The sequence below is a fragment of the Hibiscus syriacus genome, unplaced genomic scaffold, assembly GCF_006381635.1.
Source record: "Hibiscus syriacus cultivar Baekdansim isolate YM2019G1 unplaced genomic scaffold, ASM638163v2 tig00012523_pilon, whole genome shotgun sequence".
In the NCBI taxonomy this organism is placed as follows: domain Eukaryota; kingdom Viridiplantae; phylum Streptophyta; class Magnoliopsida; order Malvales; family Malvaceae; genus Hibiscus; species Hibiscus syriacus.
Genome location: NW_024062285.1, coordinates 592,978 through 611,197, shown reverse-complemented (window position 1 = coordinate 611,197; position 18,220 = coordinate 592,978). Strand labels below are relative to the sequence as shown.

The following is an 18,220-nucleotide window of genomic DNA, read 5'->3' as shown; positions in this document are numbered from 1 at the left end:
TTTCTCGGTTATTTTTCAAATTATTGTTAATGGATAAATTGATTGTTTTAATTTGATTTTATAAAATTTAAACATATAATTTATAAATTCTGTGAATTTATTGGTTTTTTAAAATTATGATTAAATTTATATATAAATCTTAAGAACAAAATCTATTATTATTTCAATTGAAGACATATAAAATTAACATAAACATTAATTCTTAATTATTTTGTCATTCACCCATAAAATTTATAAAAATTGGCATGAACCAACTTACCTCAGTTGTTCTTAGAAATTATGCGTTAGAGCACAAGCAACTACAAGGATGATTGAATATTATCAAATGATTGAGAGTATTTAGAATAGATATAACTTTGTAATCGCCTTAACTTAGTAATTTTTTTTTACAAAAAGTTAATCTAGGGGATGAGACACTAAATCCTTAAGCAAGATCAAGAGTTCAAATCCTGATGATTGTGAATGGAGTAAACTGGGTTGAGATGGTCGTTCTTGCCTCTGTAATACCTGATCCAGAATAATCGATCAATAGATCGAACACAGGTGATTATAATTTTTTTTAAGGAAACAGAAGTTGATTTTACCAATATAGAAATTGCAAGACAACTTCTTTACTTTACCTATTTTTAACTATTATTTTTGGCCGTTGTTACCTACCTGAGTTACGGGCGTCGCTGAAGGAGGGGATAAAATTTAAAAATTCAAATCTGGGAAAATAAATAAATTATTTATTTATTTCCAAAAAAGTGGACAAATAAATTATTAATATGTACTTATAACAGAGTGGCTGTGGGCTCAGACTCTTAATCTTTGTGTTTAGCCATATGAACTCGTTCAAAACAGCTAGAAGACGACAAATAATGCACTGTAGTAGACCGAATGCAAATCATTTTTGGGGGGGTCAAAGACGGACCTTCATTCACTGCTTACTTCGCGTCTTACACGTACAAATCTCAGAAAATTAATGTGCAGTCCAACCATTATTTTGCTCAAAATAATAACAAAAGCTACCACAACAAGTTCCTCGGATTACACATGTAATAAAATAAGTATTTAGACTTGAGTGCATTAGACAAGACACGAATAAACAACACATAAAGGCAACAAATATTCAACCGAAAATTATTCGACATACAAGCTATGTAAATCTAAGCCCCACAAACATGTCTATTTGAATATTATCTGATATATTTGAATAATCATAAATCCAAAATAAGACCATGGCATCAATACAATCCACTTGTAACGTAATTTTTTTTCACAGTCGGTGTATGGGATCATAATCCAAATAAAAAACACATACATAAAATATATGGAACCATTAACGCATAATGAGAGCACATGCTATGCTGATCCCAGCACATGGATTCGATGATAGAAGTAGCAGAATGATATTTTCCCGGGTCAAACGATTTTAGCACACAAATAATACACGAAACAGAACAACTTCACGTGTTTTCTTCTTTTACATTAAATGCAAAAACATGGTTTTTCTTTTTTACAATCCACTCTCCAGAACGCTTCTAATATTGATGTGGTATCCTGAAAGAAACAAATTCCAAGTAGGCGTCCTTTATCATATAATTTTAGGAAAAGTAAAACAGAGATGCATGGAATGCTGCAGGGACACGGCTTGCACTAACACACACAATATAGAACCAGTGAAGTTAGGAGGGCATTAAGGGCTTCCTCGATAGAGAACAACATTAAACCCTACGGCAGTGATTGACAATGACAATGACAATGACAATGTGGGTTCTATATCAACTCGACCACGTGTTCATGTCTCACCTACCCCAACATAAGTAACACCGTAGAACTGAACAACTTATAGTATCACTATTGCAACAGAGATAAAGTATATTTAACAACATGTAAGGCATACTCTTGACTAGATCAATGGCCCAAAACAGTTATCAACCCGAAAGAATTTAAATGTTAAAACGATTTCCCCATACTTCTCAACATAAGTAACTGTGAATCAACCTTAAACTTACAGTCCTTACCTGAGAGAAAACACAATTTCACTCACACTTCCAAATTCGGATCCAGTGTTCCCGAGGCATTTCCTTCTCCAGTTAAATTATGTCCAGGATCCTGCATACAGCATTGTTATCAATGACAGACACAAGGTGCTCAAAATTGGAGAAGTTGAGACTAGCAAGGCACATACCTCCATTCCCCATCTGATATAATCTGGTGATTCACAAGCCTTGTACTCATCAACCAAACTTTCTATTATATCCCTTGCTTCATCAAACTCTGAAAGATCATTGTCCTGTTCACAATGGCAAATAGATTAGGATAAAATGTCATCATAATGCAATGGCTATTGCATCCGAATGTGTAATATTATTTGATTTTGAAAGTAAAATACCATGTAGAACAACAAACAAATAGCACTAAATATTTTATTCATGGAATTTAGATCTTTTAACCAATATATAGAATTAACACATGTCCCTAGGTTAATGTAAATATAGAGGTTAGCAACTTACATCCATATGCATGGAACACATGTATAAAATATTTCATAGGTTCATAACAACACAAACAAAAAGCTTATCGGCAGTAGTCATAAATAAGAAACCGGAACAGAAATAAAACCATGGAAGCAAGAAATAAGGCGGTAACTCACTGCAAACATTGGGAACTTCCGATAATTGTCAAGAAATGCTTGCTTCTTTCTCAACTTCTCATACTGGCTCAAACATTTACTGAAGAGGTGTCGGATACTGGTGTGACTTGCTAGCATAAGACCACTCACCTGATCCAGGCAGCATGAACTTCTTTATTCTTTCTCAATTTATTTTTTCAAAAAAAAAAAATTCCAACAAATAGGGCTAAGTTTAAGGAGAGAAAAAACATGCTCAAAGTTGTTATCATCAAACTCATACAAAATATTGCAAATTATTGCATAATACAGCAAAATAAGCAATCAGATCTCGAAAGACAAGAACTAGAGTTGTACCCTATGGGCGGTCTGGATATATGGGGACTTTCTAGAAAGAGCAACCTACAAAAACACCAAAATATCAAAAAGATCAAATTAGTCCAGATATCATAAGAAAGAAGAATTAACCAAAGCGAGAAGAACTGCTTCAACTATCAGGATACCTGAATACTTGCAGGGCCCCACTCAATAAAATTTACTAGCTTTCTTTCACGAATCCTCTGTAGACTTTCATGCACCTGATAAAAGACAATAAATTATTTAGCACTAGCAGCTTAAACCAGTGAGAAGATACTGAACAATAATAAAACATGTCTAATGCCCAATATCACTTCGAAAGGTAAAGCTGCCCAATAAAACATGTCAAAAAAATTTAGACAACAGTCAATTGAAGAGCAATATGTTTGATAATCTCTCGATAAAGGGAAAAAAAACATGCATTCACAGGCAAAACCTTAGAACTACTACCAACCTTATAACAAGTTTCACTTCTATAAGCAAAGATATACTAAAACTGCTAAACAATGGAAATGTTACTGTAATGGCCAAAGTCAATAGAAAAGTATCAGGCGCTTGCTCATGAAAAAAGCAAGTTATCAATGATATATATAATTTTCTTATACAAAATTTTATTGCGAGAGTTAATAGATTATTTCCTGCAAAATTTATAGCATTTATATAATAAACATAATATACAATACCTGTGTAGGATCTACTTCTCCCTGAATAATATTCAGTATAGAAATATACTTTGCTTGGCTAGCTTCTTTTGTACGTGCATAAGAGGAAACCATGATATTTTTTGACTGCAAGAAAGCTTATGGTCAGAAAACTGCAATCTATTTTGCAAGGAAAAGACAACTTACGCATCTTACCTGGAGAAGTCTTCTCATAACATCAAGGACCGTAGTCTTGCGTATCACATTAGCCTGCCAGGAAGAGAAACAGTGGCATCATATCGCACCAAAATTTCTTTCTTACAGTACATGACTAGACTAAAAACATTAATATTCAGTGATGTGAAACTCTGAAAAAGCAATACGAAAAAAAATAAAAGTTATATTCAACCCATCAGTTGTACAAACTAGATAATATGAGAAATGAACGCACCTGGCGCTCCACTGTAAGTGGTGTGTAACCAGTCATAAGAAAATGACACCTTGGTGTTGGAATTAAAGAGGCAAGAAGACCAACCAAATCATTGTTCATGTACCCTGGATACCTCAACGTAGTTGTACTTGCAGACATTACAGTGGAGACCAAAGAATTTGTTTGAGCAAATGTAGGATTAGATAGATGTAAACGCTCCACAGCAATTCTATTAAGTGCAGTATTGTCAAGAACAACAACACAATCAGCATTTAAAGTTAGTCGCTTGAGAGTCAAAAGTGAGTTGTAGGGTTGGACCACCACATCACTTGTCTCCATCTGATTAGGAAATACACTATATGTCTGGACCAGCTTCTTACTGTAGCGATCATTCAGAGCCTCCAACAGATAGGAGCCCATACCTTCATTGTAGAATGAAAAGAATCAAGTTGTAACCAAACCAAAGTCTTCAAGAAATTTCACTACCTTATGATGAATAATATACTACTGTCTATGGTCCTAATTTTAGCAGCCAAATCAAGCAAACATATAAAACAAAAGCAGAAAAGAAAATGAAGCTTTAATCAATTTAATATCCTATATAGGCCAAAAGAGAGATAAAAATGAGAAAGATGAAGATAACAAGAGGAAACCTGAGCCTGTCCCTCCTGCAATCGAATGACATAAAACAAAACCCTCAAGACTATCACTTCCATCAGCTTCTCTGTCAATCATGTCCATTATATCCTCTTCAACACCCTTTCCCTGTATCAAGATCATGAAATAAGGAACTGGATTTAGATAAAAGATTATTGATTAAAAAGAAAACAATCATATAACACATGTCATGTCACATCTTTACTCAGGAATTTGTAATATACTTGATTATCTATAAAACCAAGAAAAACATGAATACAGAATGAAAAAGAAAATGTCACTGACCCCAATATTTCATGTAACCATTTATTGATTCTGCTGTAAATAATAATTACTACTATTAGTAGGAAAAAATCCACCACAATTTTCCTAACATGTTCACTTTAAATAATGCACGGCATCCCCTGCCTACCAAATTTCTGATCGTTGCTTGAAACACACTATAATGATGACACAATGAGATGGGCAACAAAGGTTAAAAAATTACCTGAATATAAGCACCAAAGTGCAAAGGTCCAAGTATCAATGAACTTATATATTAATTGAGCACTACTAAAGTAGGAGAAAGTTGAACGCAAAAGAAAATACAAGTGAAGCTACCTGATGATATCCGCTGGCCCAGTTGTTTCCAGCACCTCCACCATGATCAGCAACAAAGATGTTCTCGTGATTATAGAGATTTCGATATTCACCATTTTGAATTCCATTAATCACTCTAGGTTCCAAATCTATGAGTAAAGCCCGTGGTATATAATGCTGATCATCAGCTTGGTAGAAAAAGACATCTTTCCTATCACCTCCCTGCATCAACCGTGCTGAGAAAATTAAAACACTCGAGTATTGAAATACTGATGTTTAATTTAACTCGCTCGAACTGAGTGACTCACTACATATTCCTTTACATCTCACATAAAATTATCTCGATATCAAATTATGGGGAAATCTACGCCTAATGAAACTTCAAAAACTAATCCGACAGCTCAATTAACAAGTATTGTATTTCAAATTTATCACAGACATTGTATCCCCAATAAATCTACCAAAAAAAATCAAAATGAACTTTCATACTTACCCGGTACGTGAAGCTTTCAACAATAAATGCTAATAAGAATTACAGTTATAAGAGAAAACTCGAAAAGGAAAGAGAACCTGAGTAGCGAAATCTTCAAGAATGCCTTCTTTGCTGATGCCGTGTTCGAGGCAGAGCTGTTTCCAGAACTCCATTCCGATCTGGTTCCCACATTGTCCCACCTGTAGTGTGATTATTTCTCTCGGCATTTTTTCCTCTGTTCCTTTCTACTGAAACTAGGGTTTGGATGGAAAGGGGAAATATGTGTTGGCGCCAGAAGCTTAAAATAAAAGGGAAAAGACGAGGGATTTTATTTTTATTTTTTTAAAATGTTTGGTGCTGCCGGCAGTGCTATTCACTTCGTCTTTTATACAGTAGGTATATTAGTGACTTCAAATGCTGAGCCCGCTAACCGTTTATGAGCGCACGCTTGATTTCTATATATTTATGTTTGTATATCTGCATAATTATAACTAATACTCACATTTTTAAATGAAAAAAATATTATTTCAGTTGGTATCTTATTATAATAATAATTTAAAAATTATCGATTAAATTTAAAGGTAAATTATATATTTAGTATCTGAACTATCAATTTTAATTTATTTTAATACATAAACTATCAATTTTAATTTATTTTAATGCATAAACTATCAATTTTTTCAAAATCATTACTTAAAGTTTATTTTTTGTTTCATTTTAGTATCCTTCATGTTAAAAACTTTAGTTTTGTTTCATTTTAATACATCGTTCAAAATTTAAGTACTAAAATAGACCAAAACTGATAGTTTTGGTAATAAACGCGTTAAGTTTTTAACGACAGTTACTAAAATGAATTTAAAACTAAACGTTGTAATTTAAAAAAAATAGAAGTTTAGGTGCTAAAATAGATCAAAATTAATAGTTTAAGTACTAAATATGTAGTTTACTTAAATTTAATTCAATTAATATTGTTATTAGTGCAACATATAAGAACCAATAAGATCGAATATACTTAATACAACCAATCAAACAAAATTCATTTAATACATGTCTTCTTGAATCGATTCACTGTGGCGGCCGTTGGTTAATGCATTCGTTAACAGATCTACAGCTAAAATAACCGAGTAGGTTTGTAAACGAAACAAAAGTTTGTATACATAAAAGTATGATCCACTTATGGTACTTTGATTTCTACCATAGTTACCAGTAGCTGAAATACCAACACAAAGATTCCAGCCGGCGATGCCAGGCTTCTCACCTTGCAATCCCCGTGTTTTCCGACTGAATCCACGGTTCATGGCCATTTCTTTTTCGATCTCTCCTCAGCTAACTGTCATGGCCATTTGAATGAAAATTTAAAAAATTAATTTGAAGCAATCCCTATCGTGTCATATGGTTCAGCTGAAGTATATCTTAGTAAATACCTACTGAATGAATTTCACTTTGTGATAATGAAATATGAACAAATGAATTTTCATTTATAAGAGAATGCAAAAGAATTACATACTTCAGAAAAAAAAAAGATGCTTGCCGGTCATCATGAATCTGTTTTGGGATCAACTGGAACATTGACAAGGCTCTCTGGATCTGATTTAATTGTCGACGGCATGTCTACGAGCATATTCGGAGGAGCAAAGTACATATGTAGTGACATTATGCATATAATGATCCCCAAGAAAAGCTGCAAGAATGCCATGAACAAAAATGTAAATGATGAAAAGGTTAGAAAAAGGAAAGCAAAACTAGTTGGGCTGCACAACTGCAGGGGGGGCTGCGAGTAAGTTTCTGTATGTTTCAGGAACTATATAGAATGATTCAAACAGAAAGGATAACAAATGGATTTCGTAACAAGTTTATATTCTAAATTACATGTGTTTGCATTAACCATGATAGTAAACATCCAGGTTCGGAAAACTAGTACACTTGGATCAATGTTTGTGTGCGCGCTTCACAGAGAGAGAACGTTTAAATATTTTTCATTAACCATGAAAATCAAAGCCCAACAGAACATAAATTTAAGGTCTACATCCAGGCTGGAATACTATATTAAAATAACACACTTGGATATGAAATTAAAGGCCGTATATCTTGTTCAGACTACAGCAAGGAAGCCTACCTGAAGTGTTGGCTTGAAACTGAAGAGGAACACGGATAGAACCATTGTTAATAGCATGGCCATCGATGTGGAATACACCTAAAGGAATAAGTGAAAACAAATAGTTGTTAAATTAAATGTGGGGGGGGGGGAATTCACCATCCAAAATTTCAATAATCATTAAGCAGTAAAGAAATTTTAGAAACATATCAATTTATCAAGGAGAAATCACCAAGTGCAAACATTAGAACACAAAAGACCTACGATGAAATGGCAATAACCCTATGCACACATAAATGCAAGCAGAATCAAGGATAGCCAGAAAGAGGGTACCTTGATTATATTGTCAGCATATTTCATTAACCATGAAACCAACAGACCAGTAGAACCTAGATTTAGCACAACCAACCAAGTTGTGATGCTGTACCCATTAAACAGCCGTTGCCACCAAGGTCCTTTCTCAAATCCACCTCTAAAATCATCCATAACCAGCCGTGCCATATTGAAGATTGAACCAAACCTGGAAGAGTCAGATCATAATAAATCAACCAATGATCATATCAATCACTTTAAATGGCTTGGACTTTGCACTATATTGATTCTGACCATATAATCACAAAAACAAAATAGGTAAAAAAAATGATATTTTATAATTTATACTCATAAAATCAATCTATGCAACTAACATGGGGAAACATTTTGGAAAAAAATAAAAGGGAACCTACGTGTATAACTGTATATTCTGCCAGTATAAGCTGTCGTTGTTCTTCTTCATCAGGAACTCTGTATAAACACCAGCCAATGCCGAAAGACAAGCCGACAAAATTCCTAGCATGTATCCTTGAATTGGTGCTGAGAAGAGGGAGTCACATGAAGCTTCTCCACATCCTTTGACCTTGACAAGACGGAAGAATAATTTGAACTACATACTTCACTAAATTGTTAACAGATAAGAGTTTGCAACAAGAGAAAACAAGACGTTCTAAAAATTTCAAGGAGATTTAACAGCTTCCTATAAAGAAATATTCTTAACCAGTTGTTGCTCCTCACCTTTCCTTCTAACCCTTCGTTTTTCTTTCCTTTGCAACAAAATTTACAAAGCATTTTATTCACTTTACTAGTTGAAAAGAAGATTATAATATTAACTAGTTCTTCCAACATATTCAATATGTAGTTTCTCCATATTTATTCCAAATCTAGCAAACCAATAATCAAGGGGTTCAAGTTTTGACAGACTAAATATTGATCTAGCATCAATGTTGTTACTAGTCTTCTAGTACAACACTGGTCCTGACATCTTAACTAACCATAAACGTTTCTTGCATAAAAAATCAATGTAGCACATATCACAGTACAAAAACATAAACAGTTTAGTTCGGAATGTGGAATACCTGACTCGTGGTCGTTCCAACAGCCAATAAAACAATAGCCATCCACTTTAAATTAGAGAGCTTCTTCTTAAGAAACAACCTAAATCAATAAACAACAGTATCTACTAGCTCATGAGAACATCGACACCAAATCCAGTTATGTACATGAAAAAAAGAGCTCAAAATTCAGACACGGAAATTAAGAGTAGCCCACCTAAACAAAATTCCAGTAGTGACAATTTTCAAATTGCCCATTATCTGATACGTAGAAGTATCGACATACATAAGAGTAGAAAATTGGACATTATTATGGATTAAGTAAATGACGGAAGGAATGGGAAACAATCGAACAGTCCTCCAATCCGTTGTCATTTTCGGCGGAGGCGATTTCTTACGCTCTCTCCATAGAAAAACACCTGATACCATAAGCTGTAACAAAAAGCAAATACATATAAAATAAAATTTCGATTTTAGATCTAAATTAAGGAAGTTCAGAGGAGATTTGATTTAAAAATACCTTGAAAACCTCGGCAAGGAAAGGGATGGTGGCGTAATCGTATTTGTATTTTCCATTGGTTTGCGATAGAGTTGTTAAGATCCCCTGCAAAAATATAAGAATGAATATAGATCTAATCACAATTTTAGGGCCTGATGTAAATAATTGAAAAAATGACCTGAGAGCTGGTGAGGACGGTGAGAAGAGAAGCTACGAAGCACCACTTCATTTTTTCAATTCTTCCAAACCGCGATAGTGTAAGCAGCAGAACCACTGTCAGCTAGTTCACGAGAGCGACGAGTAGAGAGACGGGCCGTTCGAGGTACCCAGCATTCCAGTTGATACAAGCCAAAACGTCGTCGCATTATCACAACACTGTTTTAGTTACTGTTACATAAGAAGCTCAGAAACATTGCTTTTCGTTTGGCATAACAATAGAATTATGGGTAATATGTAAATGCTCATCGAATATTGTTTTACTGAGTATTTTACCTATTAAAATTTATAAAATTATTCTTAACCGTAAGAAGTTGATTTGATGAATTATATGACTATTAAAAGTTATAAAATGATCTTTTGATTATTAATTATGTTCTAAACTCATCATTTTTAATTAAAAATTTGATGATTGTCTTAAGTTATACGTTAACATATTGATTAAGATATAATCAAATTTGATCTTATAACCTCAAACAACTATCATATCTCAGTTAATATGTTAACGTCCAACTCAAATGATCGTTAATTTTTTTAATAAAAAACGAGTTTAGAGCAAAATGAACAATCAAATAATAATTTTATAACTTTTAATAATTGAGTTTATTTTATAACTTTTAATAGTCGAATGACTCAAAAAAATAATTTCTTATGATGTGTCCTGTAATCCGATGTACCACATCGAGAACCCTGGGACTTTCGGTTCACATTTCTATAGGTCTAGGACTACGATGCCCCAACCGAATGTGCTTCAGACACAAGCTCATGCTATATGGCCCAGTGATTTTAACTCCGGTATAGGTGGTTTTGTTCATTGCCATCCACCGAGGGTGGTAGTAGCCAGTGGTGGTCGCCGTTTTCGTCCTATTGCTGGTGGTGCTCTGTTTTGTGTTATAATTGCTTTGAATTACTACAAATGCCCAGGAAAGTGCATCTGAATGCGAAAAATGAGAAGAAATTGCGGCGTAGTGCTTGTTCAAGTGTAATAAACTTTACCGTCACCAACAAGAAGCTTGTTCTTCGTGATCATGTTGAAACAAAGGGAAGTCCTCGTCTAATGACTATGATGATTCCGCTTACGAGTTCCAGTCAATGGATGGAGAACCTGCTTCATTGTCAACGGGCTGGGCTTTGAATTCTTCATCTCCAAGCATCTCTGAGGATGACAACAGTTGAGGTGTTTTAATTGCTTCAAGAGAGGAAGCGAAATCTGTTCAGCAGCCGACGAAATCCACTGTGTCTCCGCCACCTGCAGGCTCACCACTTCAAGAGCACTTTGATTACTCTTCTGGCAATCATGCAGCCAACTGATATGGGAAGGGAAATTGTAGTAATCGCTCTGATCAAAAAGACTTTGTTTTACATGGGGTCTATTACGATTTTGGTCCAAATATAAAGTTTATACTCCAAATTTAAGAATACTAGAAGGATCAAAATGATAATTTGACGACGAAAACCAAACGGTATCTTGAGTTTTAACAGTTTATCATAAAAACATGACCCAGATGGGTAATGGGACAATAACACGGAAGATGTGCTAAACATTCGTGGCATGTTCTTCCTCGTGGACCGACTCTTTCTTGGCATTTTATTTTATTTCGTGGTATCATTAAAAAATACATCGCACGTGGAAAACAATATTTCGTCTCTTTATTATCAACCGGTCACATTTCTAGAGCTCACACACGAATTTATTTTTCCCTTACCAATGAGTTTTTGGTTGGCATAGCCATAGCGCCATGATATTTGACTACCCAAGTCCTATTTTGGCTCATTTATCCTACTTAAATAACATATTAGCCATTGAATCGATCCATTAGAAGGCTAAGCAAAAGTGGAAAAGACTATGCCATAGCCAACATAAAAAGAAAAACGCAAAATTTACCCTAACTATTTCAGATCGACCGACGTAATATATCTGTCATTAGTGGATGAGTCTTCCAACGGAATTTTTTTGCATAAACAAAGATTCGAACCCAAACCATTATTTAAACAAAATAAAGTATCTTATCACTTGAATCAACATCGTGAATAAAATATAGATGTTTTTAATTGGCTTAAGGGTCACATTTGCCCTTAGTAGATCAAATTTATCATTTATGCCCCTATCGTATTTTCGTATCAATTTAACCCTCAAAATTATTTAATTTCATCATTCTATACCCTATCCTTAAACCCTAAATTATAAATCCTAAGTTAGGGTTTAAGGTTTATGATTTAAATGTTATGGTATTATGGTTTATAATTTTAAGTTAAGGGTAAGATATAGAATGATACAATTAAATAACTTTAAAGACTAAATTAATGTGAAAGTTCAATAGGGATGAAAAATAATAAATTGAATTCATTACATGAAAAAAATACCCTTTTAATTTAAAAGCTTTAAGATTTGGTCTGCCTTAAATATTCCAATAAGAGAGAAAGAAAGAGTGTGGAAAGGAATATCAAATTTTATAATTAATAAAATTGGTAAAGTGGTCCATTCATGACATTACATGCTAAAACGACATAAGCTAAAGTTAATATATATTCAGTTGTACTTTAGCATCATCAAGTTCCAATGCACTAATTATATTAGAGGTGTAATAAGGTCAGGGGAAATTTTAAAGGCAGCCCATGTGAATTAGATCTAAATTTCTGTAATATTGTGATTCTTATATAATTATAACTAAAATAAATAATTATAAAATATGAATGAATAGGTGGATAATTATTTTTTAATATTTGATTTTAATTTCATCTTTATTTATACAAGTTTTAAGGAGTAATAAAATTTGAAAGATAATTCAATTAAAACATGATGGGTTGTATTCAAGCAATTTTCTGTATTTTTTAAGTAACAACGAAATGAAACCTTTCATTTCCTTTTCCTTTTCCTTCATTATTTTACTACACACCTTTTATTTTCTATGGTAAATTATAAAAATAGTTTTCTGACTATAGGATAATATTTTATTAAGTTTTTCGACTATTAAAAATTATAAAATAATCATTGGATGTTGCTTTATTAAGCACTCGACTATTAAAAGTTATAAATTGATTATCCGACTATTCATTATGTTTCAAACTCATCCTTTTTTTTTGTTAGAAATTGACAGTTGTCTCAGGGATGGATCAAGGGACAGGGGCAATCGCCCCCTGAAAATTTAAAATTACCATATATTTTTAAAAAATTATATGTATTTTCTATTGATAATTTATTTTCGCCCCCTAGAATTTTAGTTCACCCCCGTAAGTTTAAGTTTGCCTCATAACATAAAATCATGTGTCCGTCCCTAGATTTTCTAAGATGGTTGTTAACATGATGACTATGATATGATAGTCGTTTGAGATTCTATGATCATACCTTATCGTATCACAATCAACAAATTAATGTTTAGCTTAGAATACCGTCAAATTTTTAATAGAAAAAAACGAGTTTGGAACATAATGAATACTCGAAATAACCATTTTGTAATTTTTAATAGATGAAGGGCTCAACAAAACAACACTAAACTATATTTTATAACTTTTAATAATCGAATTACTTAATAAATTAATATCTTGAACCATTTGTATACTTTAGTCTATTTTTTATTGAGAAAATAACTTTAGTGCCCGAAAATACATTATAATATACGATTTTAACCAATTTTTTTATTTGCTAAAATAACCAACAAATTCGCAACGCGAACTACAATCTCGCAACACAATTTTCAAATTCGCAACTCAGTTTCGAAAATCGTAACGCTAATTATCGATATAGGTAAACAGTACTATCGCAACGCGATTTTCAAATTCGTAATGCTAATTACCGATATAAGTAAACAGTACTATCACAACGCGATTTTCATTTTCGCAACGCAAATCGAATTCGCCAATTTCGCAACTTAATTACCGACATAGGTAAACAGTACTATCGCAACGCGATTTTCAAATTCGTAACGCGATTTTCAAATTCGCAACGCGAATTACCGATATAGGTAAACACAACTATCACAACGCGAATTTCGTTTTCGCAACGCGAATTTAACAAATCAAATTTGCCAATTTCGCAACTTAATTACCGACATAGATAAACACAGCAGAAAAATTCACGTTGCGATTTCCAAAATTGGGTTGCGATTTTAAAAATTGCGTTGCGAATTTGAAAAATCGAATTACCGATATAGGTAAACACAACTATCACAACGCGAATTTCGTTTTCGCAACGCGAATTTAACAAATCAAATTTGCCAATTTCGAACTTAATTACCGACATAGATAAACACAGCAGAAAAATTCACGTTGCGATTTCCAAAATTGGGTTGCGATTTTAAAAATTGCGTTGCGAATTTGAAAAATCGCATTACGTATTTGGAAACGGTGTTGCGAAATTGGAGTTCGTATTATGAATTTATTGGTTATTTTTATAAATCTAAAAAAAATTAATTAAAATAATATATTTCAGAAATTATTTTCTCTTTTCTATTTATCAATCAAACCTCCCTAAACACCACAAATTAACACAAGCACCAAAAGGAAAAGGCACAGAAAAATAAAACAAACAAACAGCGACTCAGTTTTCGTGTTTCAGACAAAAGCCACGTCCTTGTAATAAAACCTCTGCTGTCCCAACAACTCTAATCAAATCAAACCTAAAACACCTTCGGGTGGTTGTGGGGGAAAAAAACCAGCCGGGAGTTTATTGGTAAGGTTGAACGACAATACCATGGTGAAGAAGGAAACGAGCTTAGATTTGAATCCATGCTCGGTACTCAAACGCCACCACATATTAGTAAAGTTTGCAGTTTCTCTTCTCTTACTGGGTCTGGCTTTTCGTCTTCTAGTCTCCGATTCACTCACTTTTTCCTCACCCGCCGTTGAGTCACCACCACCGCCGACTCGTGTCGAAACTAATGCCATAGCCGACTCACCTCTTCCTTCTTCTTTGCCTGTTCAAGTTGCGGCTGCCGGTGATTCGTTAGCAAACGAGAGCCAAACGGTTCAAAACGGTGAGATATTTTCCGGGAAAATCTCAAAACGCTAGTCTTTTCCAGTGTGCTTTGGCTGGCTATGATTACTGTTGTTTTAAATTATTCTTCGCTTACTTGTGTCTCCAGCAATCGCTAAATTGTTTATTATGTATGTTTGAAGCTTCTGTTGCGGGTCAATGTGATCTGTTTGTGGGTGATTGGGTACCCGACCCGTCGGGTCCGGCTTACACGAACGCGACTTGCCTTGACATTGAAGCTCATCAAAATTGTATGAAAAACGGCAGACCCGATTCGGGCTACCTCTACTGGCGATGGAATCCCCGGGCTTGCGAATTGCCCAGGTTCGACCCGGAAAAGTTTATTGATTTGATGAAGAACAAATGGTGGGCGTTCATCGGCGATTCTATCTCCCGTAATCACGTCCAGTCGTTCCTTTGTATTCTCTCACAGGTAACCTTTGAATTTCTTTATATGATCCTTTTTTCTGTCAAAATATTACCGTGAAACTTTTGCGTATTAATTGTGATTCAGTCCCTTTAATTTTAGGGTGAACGACACTAGTAGTCACTGAATTCTTAGGTTATTTTCACTTTAGTCACGGAACTTTTAAAAATTTTAATTCAGTCTTTAAAAAATTCTGACGTAATACGCCGGAGTCTTTTCTCAAAAAAAAAACCCCAAGTTCCATTGATAACTTTATTTAAACTTCCTTTAAATTTGAATATTTGATAAGCCACCTTTTAATATTTAAAGGTTTGATTTAAAGTTCAAGTCTAATTAATACTAACATATATTAAATTTTAGGGTAAACTACACATTTAGTTTTGAACGGGATACTAAAATGAAATAAAAACTACACTTTAGGTATAATTTTTAAAAAATTTGAAAGTTTAGGTATTAAAATGGATAAAAATTGATAGTTTAGGTATTACACGCATAATTTACCCTAAACTATCAATTTTTGTCTGTTTTAATACATAAACTTTCAATTTTTCAAAATCATACATAAAGTTTAGTTTTTGTTTCATTTTAGTATCCATTCAAAATTTAACTTTAAGTTTTGAAAAAAAATAAAAGTTTATGTACTAAAACGGAACAAAACTGATAATTTAGTTATTAAACACATTAACTTTTTAATGGTAGGGTACTAAATGAAATAAAAACTAAACATTAGATATAGTTTAATAAAAATGAAAGTTTAGGTGCTAAATGGACTAAAAACTGATAGTTTAGGTATTGAACAGTAGTTTACCCTAAAATTTAATAAAAAATTCAACTAAGAGTGTCATCAATTAGATTTAAATTTAAAGTAGACGGACAGAATTTCAAAACTAGAAAGAGTACAAGGACTGGGACATACTTAGACAAACTATTGCTAAAATTTACGCACAAACTTCCATATTAGCTACAGCTTTTGTCCATAATAAGGATTTGGACCATTAGCCTTAGCTGTGCTGTGGGTCTCCCATCTTAATTCCTTTTTGAGCTTCGAATAGCAAAGTATGAAATAGTAGTGGAAGACAGCTTTGCTTTGATGGTTAGAGCTTAATGTTAATACATTTTCGTGTCTCTTTCTTAGCTGGTTAACATCATTTAATTGAATTTGACGTCTGAACAACCCATAAACAACGTAAGCAACACATTGCACATTCTTTGTTTTGTGTTTTGTTGGAATGTATCAAAATATTCTTGGATGCTATTATTGATCAATTTATGTCCCACAGGTGGAACAAGCTGTCGAGGTTTATCACGATGAACAATACAAATCCAGAAGATGGCACTTCCCCTCCCACAACTTCACCCTCTCGGTTATTTGGACCCCGTTCCTCTTGAAAGCCGACGTTTTTGAAGACATAAACGGAGTTTCCTCGGCCGAAACTCAGCTCCACCTCGACAAACTCGACGAAACGTGGACCGAACAGTACAAGAACTTCGATTATGCGGTGATTGCCGGCGGGAAATGGTATCTTAAAACCGCGATATATCGAGAGAACAACACGGTGACGGGTTGCCATTACTGCCCGGGAAAGAACTTAACGGAAATGAGCTTCGAGTATGCGTACCGCAGGGCATTGAAGCTGGTGCTGAACTTCACTATGGACTCGAGCCACAAAGCATTCGTTTTCCTTCGAACGACGACGCCGGACCATTTCGAGAACGGGGAATGGTTCAGCGGAGGGACCTGTAATAGAACCGAGCCGTTTAAAGAAGGCCAAGTGGATACGAAAGATGTAGACACTGTGATGCGTGGTGTCGAGATGGAAGAATTCGAGCAGGCGGCTTCTCTAGGAGCTGAAAATGGGGTGACGCTGAAATTGCTGGATTCCACTCGCATGTCTCTGCTCAGGCCGGACGGGCACCCGGGACCGTATAGGCAGTTTCAGCCATTTGCAAAGGATAAGAATGCTAAAGTGCAGAATGATTGTTTGCATTGGTGCTTACCAGGGCCCATTGACTCTTGGAATGATATTGTGATGGAAATGGTAATTAGAGGACCACAATGATGATTAACCATTTTTTGTTTGGATTTGAGATAAAAAAAATTTCTTTTCTTTTTTCCTTTCTTGTGAATGATAATGGCATCCAGGACAACTGAGAAATTACTCCCCTTCATATATGGTGTTTTTTTAATACCACACTCATTCAATTTATTAATGAATTAATTCATATTCGGTATTATGTAAATTATTTTAATATAATTTACTTCACTTATGTTAGAATTTAAAATTTTAATTTTATTTAAAAAAATTAATATTTCATCATACTAAATCAACTAATTGTTAGTAAATTTGAAATATAGGAAATATAGGAAAATTTTAGATAACCACAACCCTATTGTTAAGATCTTCAAAGAATGAAATTTGAACCCTTGGTGGTGGAATAGGATAATCCCGGATAACCAGCAGCGGAGGCCAAGCTTGGTCACGTGTTGACCCTAAAATTTGAATTTCTTTCGATTAATTACTTGTTTTATTGATAGTGTTTATCTTAAAAAAATTTTTGTTCACTCTGAAATCTGAATTTTTTTCGGTTAGTTATTTTCTTTACGGACGTGTCTATCTTAAAATTTTATTAGTACCTATACCATTTAAAAAAATTATATTGTTAGTATATTTGTGTCCACCATGAAAAATATTTATGGATCCGCCGATACCAATAACCACAACACTATTGTGGGGATAGTATAGTTTTTTTTTAATTTAAAAGATTTTAAATCTAATTCTAATATAATTACGGATAACCACAACCCTATTGTGGGGATAGTATAGTTTTTTTTCATTTAAAATATTTTAAATCTAATTCTAATATAATCTCGTGAGAAGGAAAAATTGAGAACT

General features: G+C 33.8%; 3 protein-coding genes across 4 annotated transcripts; 1 reads left to right on the top strand and 2 right to left on the bottom strand.

Annotated features, from left to right (window-relative positions):
• Window positions 1–1,501: 1,501 nt before the first annotated feature.
• Window positions 1,502–6,123, bottom strand: LOC120205600 (tubulin gamma-1 chain-like). The gene is made up of 12 exons (XM_039205450.1): window positions 5,849–6,123; window positions 5,300–5,500; window positions 4,696–4,807; window positions 4,064–4,464; window positions 3,829–3,882; window positions 3,655–3,759; window positions 3,118–3,192; window positions 2,972–3,016; window positions 2,639–2,767; window positions 2,174–2,278; window positions 2,007–2,097; window positions 1,502–1,542 (listed from the first exon to the last, which is right to left on the bottom strand). Exons 1-11 carry the CDS (start codon window positions 5,975–5,977, stop codon window positions 2,029–2,031), a joined length of 1,425 nt encoding a protein of 474 aa, XP_039061381.1. The 5' UTR covers window positions 5,978–6,123; the 3' UTR covers window positions 1,502–1,542; window positions 2,007–2,028.
• Window positions 6,124–6,856: 733 nt separating this feature from the next.
• Window positions 6,857–10,064, bottom strand: LOC120205525 (CMP-sialic acid transporter 1-like). 2 transcript variants are annotated; one of them, XM_039205374.1, is made up of 9 exons: window positions 9,890–10,064; window positions 9,733–9,816; window positions 9,430–9,644; window positions 9,237–9,315; window positions 8,571–8,740; window positions 8,179–8,365; window positions 7,867–7,944; window positions 7,258–7,431; window positions 6,857–7,080 (listed from the first exon to the last, which is right to left on the bottom strand). In XM_039205374.1, exons 1-8 carry the CDS (start codon window positions 9,938–9,940, stop codon window positions 7,288–7,290), a joined length of 1,008 nt encoding a protein of 335 aa, XP_039061305.1. In that variant the 5' UTR covers window positions 9,941–10,064; the 3' UTR covers window positions 6,857–7,080; window positions 7,258–7,287. The 2 variants fall into 2 exon arrangements, with proteins under 2 accessions (XP_039061305.1, XP_039061304.1); XM_039205373.1 differs by lacking the exon at window positions 6,857–7,080 and having other exon boundaries at window positions 7,157–7,431; window positions 9,890–10,063.
• A 4,372-nt stretch (window positions 10,065–14,436) lies between these two features.
• LOC120205599 (protein trichome birefringence-like 25) lies at window positions 14,437–17,439 on the top strand. The gene is made up of 3 exons (XM_039205449.1): window positions 14,437–14,900; window positions 15,043–15,332; window positions 16,607–17,439. The coding sequence occupies exons 1-3, from the start codon at window positions 14,618–14,620 to the stop codon at window positions 17,384–17,386; spliced, it is 1,353 nt and encodes a 450-aa protein (XP_039061380.1). The 5' UTR covers window positions 14,437–14,617; the 3' UTR covers window positions 17,387–17,439.
• The last annotated feature ends 781 nt before the right edge of the window (window positions 17,440–18,220 follow it).

Bases quoted from the DNA above. Each gene is read 5' to 3' on its own strand.
- LOC120205600 (XM_039205450.1), bottom strand. From the start codon at position 5,977: ATGCCGAGAGAAATAATCACACTACAGGTGGGACAATGTGGGAACCAG. The intron at 5,501-5,848 runs GTTCTCTTTCCT...CGGTTGATGCAG, and splicing joins TTGAAGATTTCGCTACTCAG to GGAGGTGATAGGAAAGATGT. The intron at 4,808-5,299 runs GTAGCTTCACTT...ATCTTGATACAG, and splicing joins GGGCCAGCGGATATCATCAG to GGAAAGGGTGTTGAAGAGGA.
- LOC120205525 (XM_039205374.1), bottom strand. From the start codon at position 9,940: ATGAAGTGGTGCTTCGTAGCTTCTCTTCTCACCGTCCTCACCAGCTCT. The intron at 8,741-9,236 runs GTATTCCACATT...CGTCTTGTCAAG, and splicing joins TTGGAACGACCACGAGTCAG to GTCAAAGGATGTGGAGAAGC. The intron at 7,945-8,178 runs GTACCCTCTTTC...TTATTCCTTTAG, and splicing joins ATGCTGACAATATAATCAAG to GTGTATTCCACATCGATGGC.
- LOC120205599 (XM_039205449.1), top strand. From the start codon at position 14,618: ATGGTGAAGAAGGAAACGAGCTTAGATTTGAATCCATGCTCGGTACTC. The intron at 14,901-15,042 runs GTGAGATATTTT...GTATGTTTGAAG, and splicing joins GAGCCAAACGGTTCAAAACG to CTTCTGTTGCGGGTCAATGT. The intron at 15,333-16,606 runs GTAACCTTTGAA...TATGTCCCACAG, and splicing joins TCCTTTGTATTCTCTCACAG to GTGGAACAAGCTGTCGAGGT.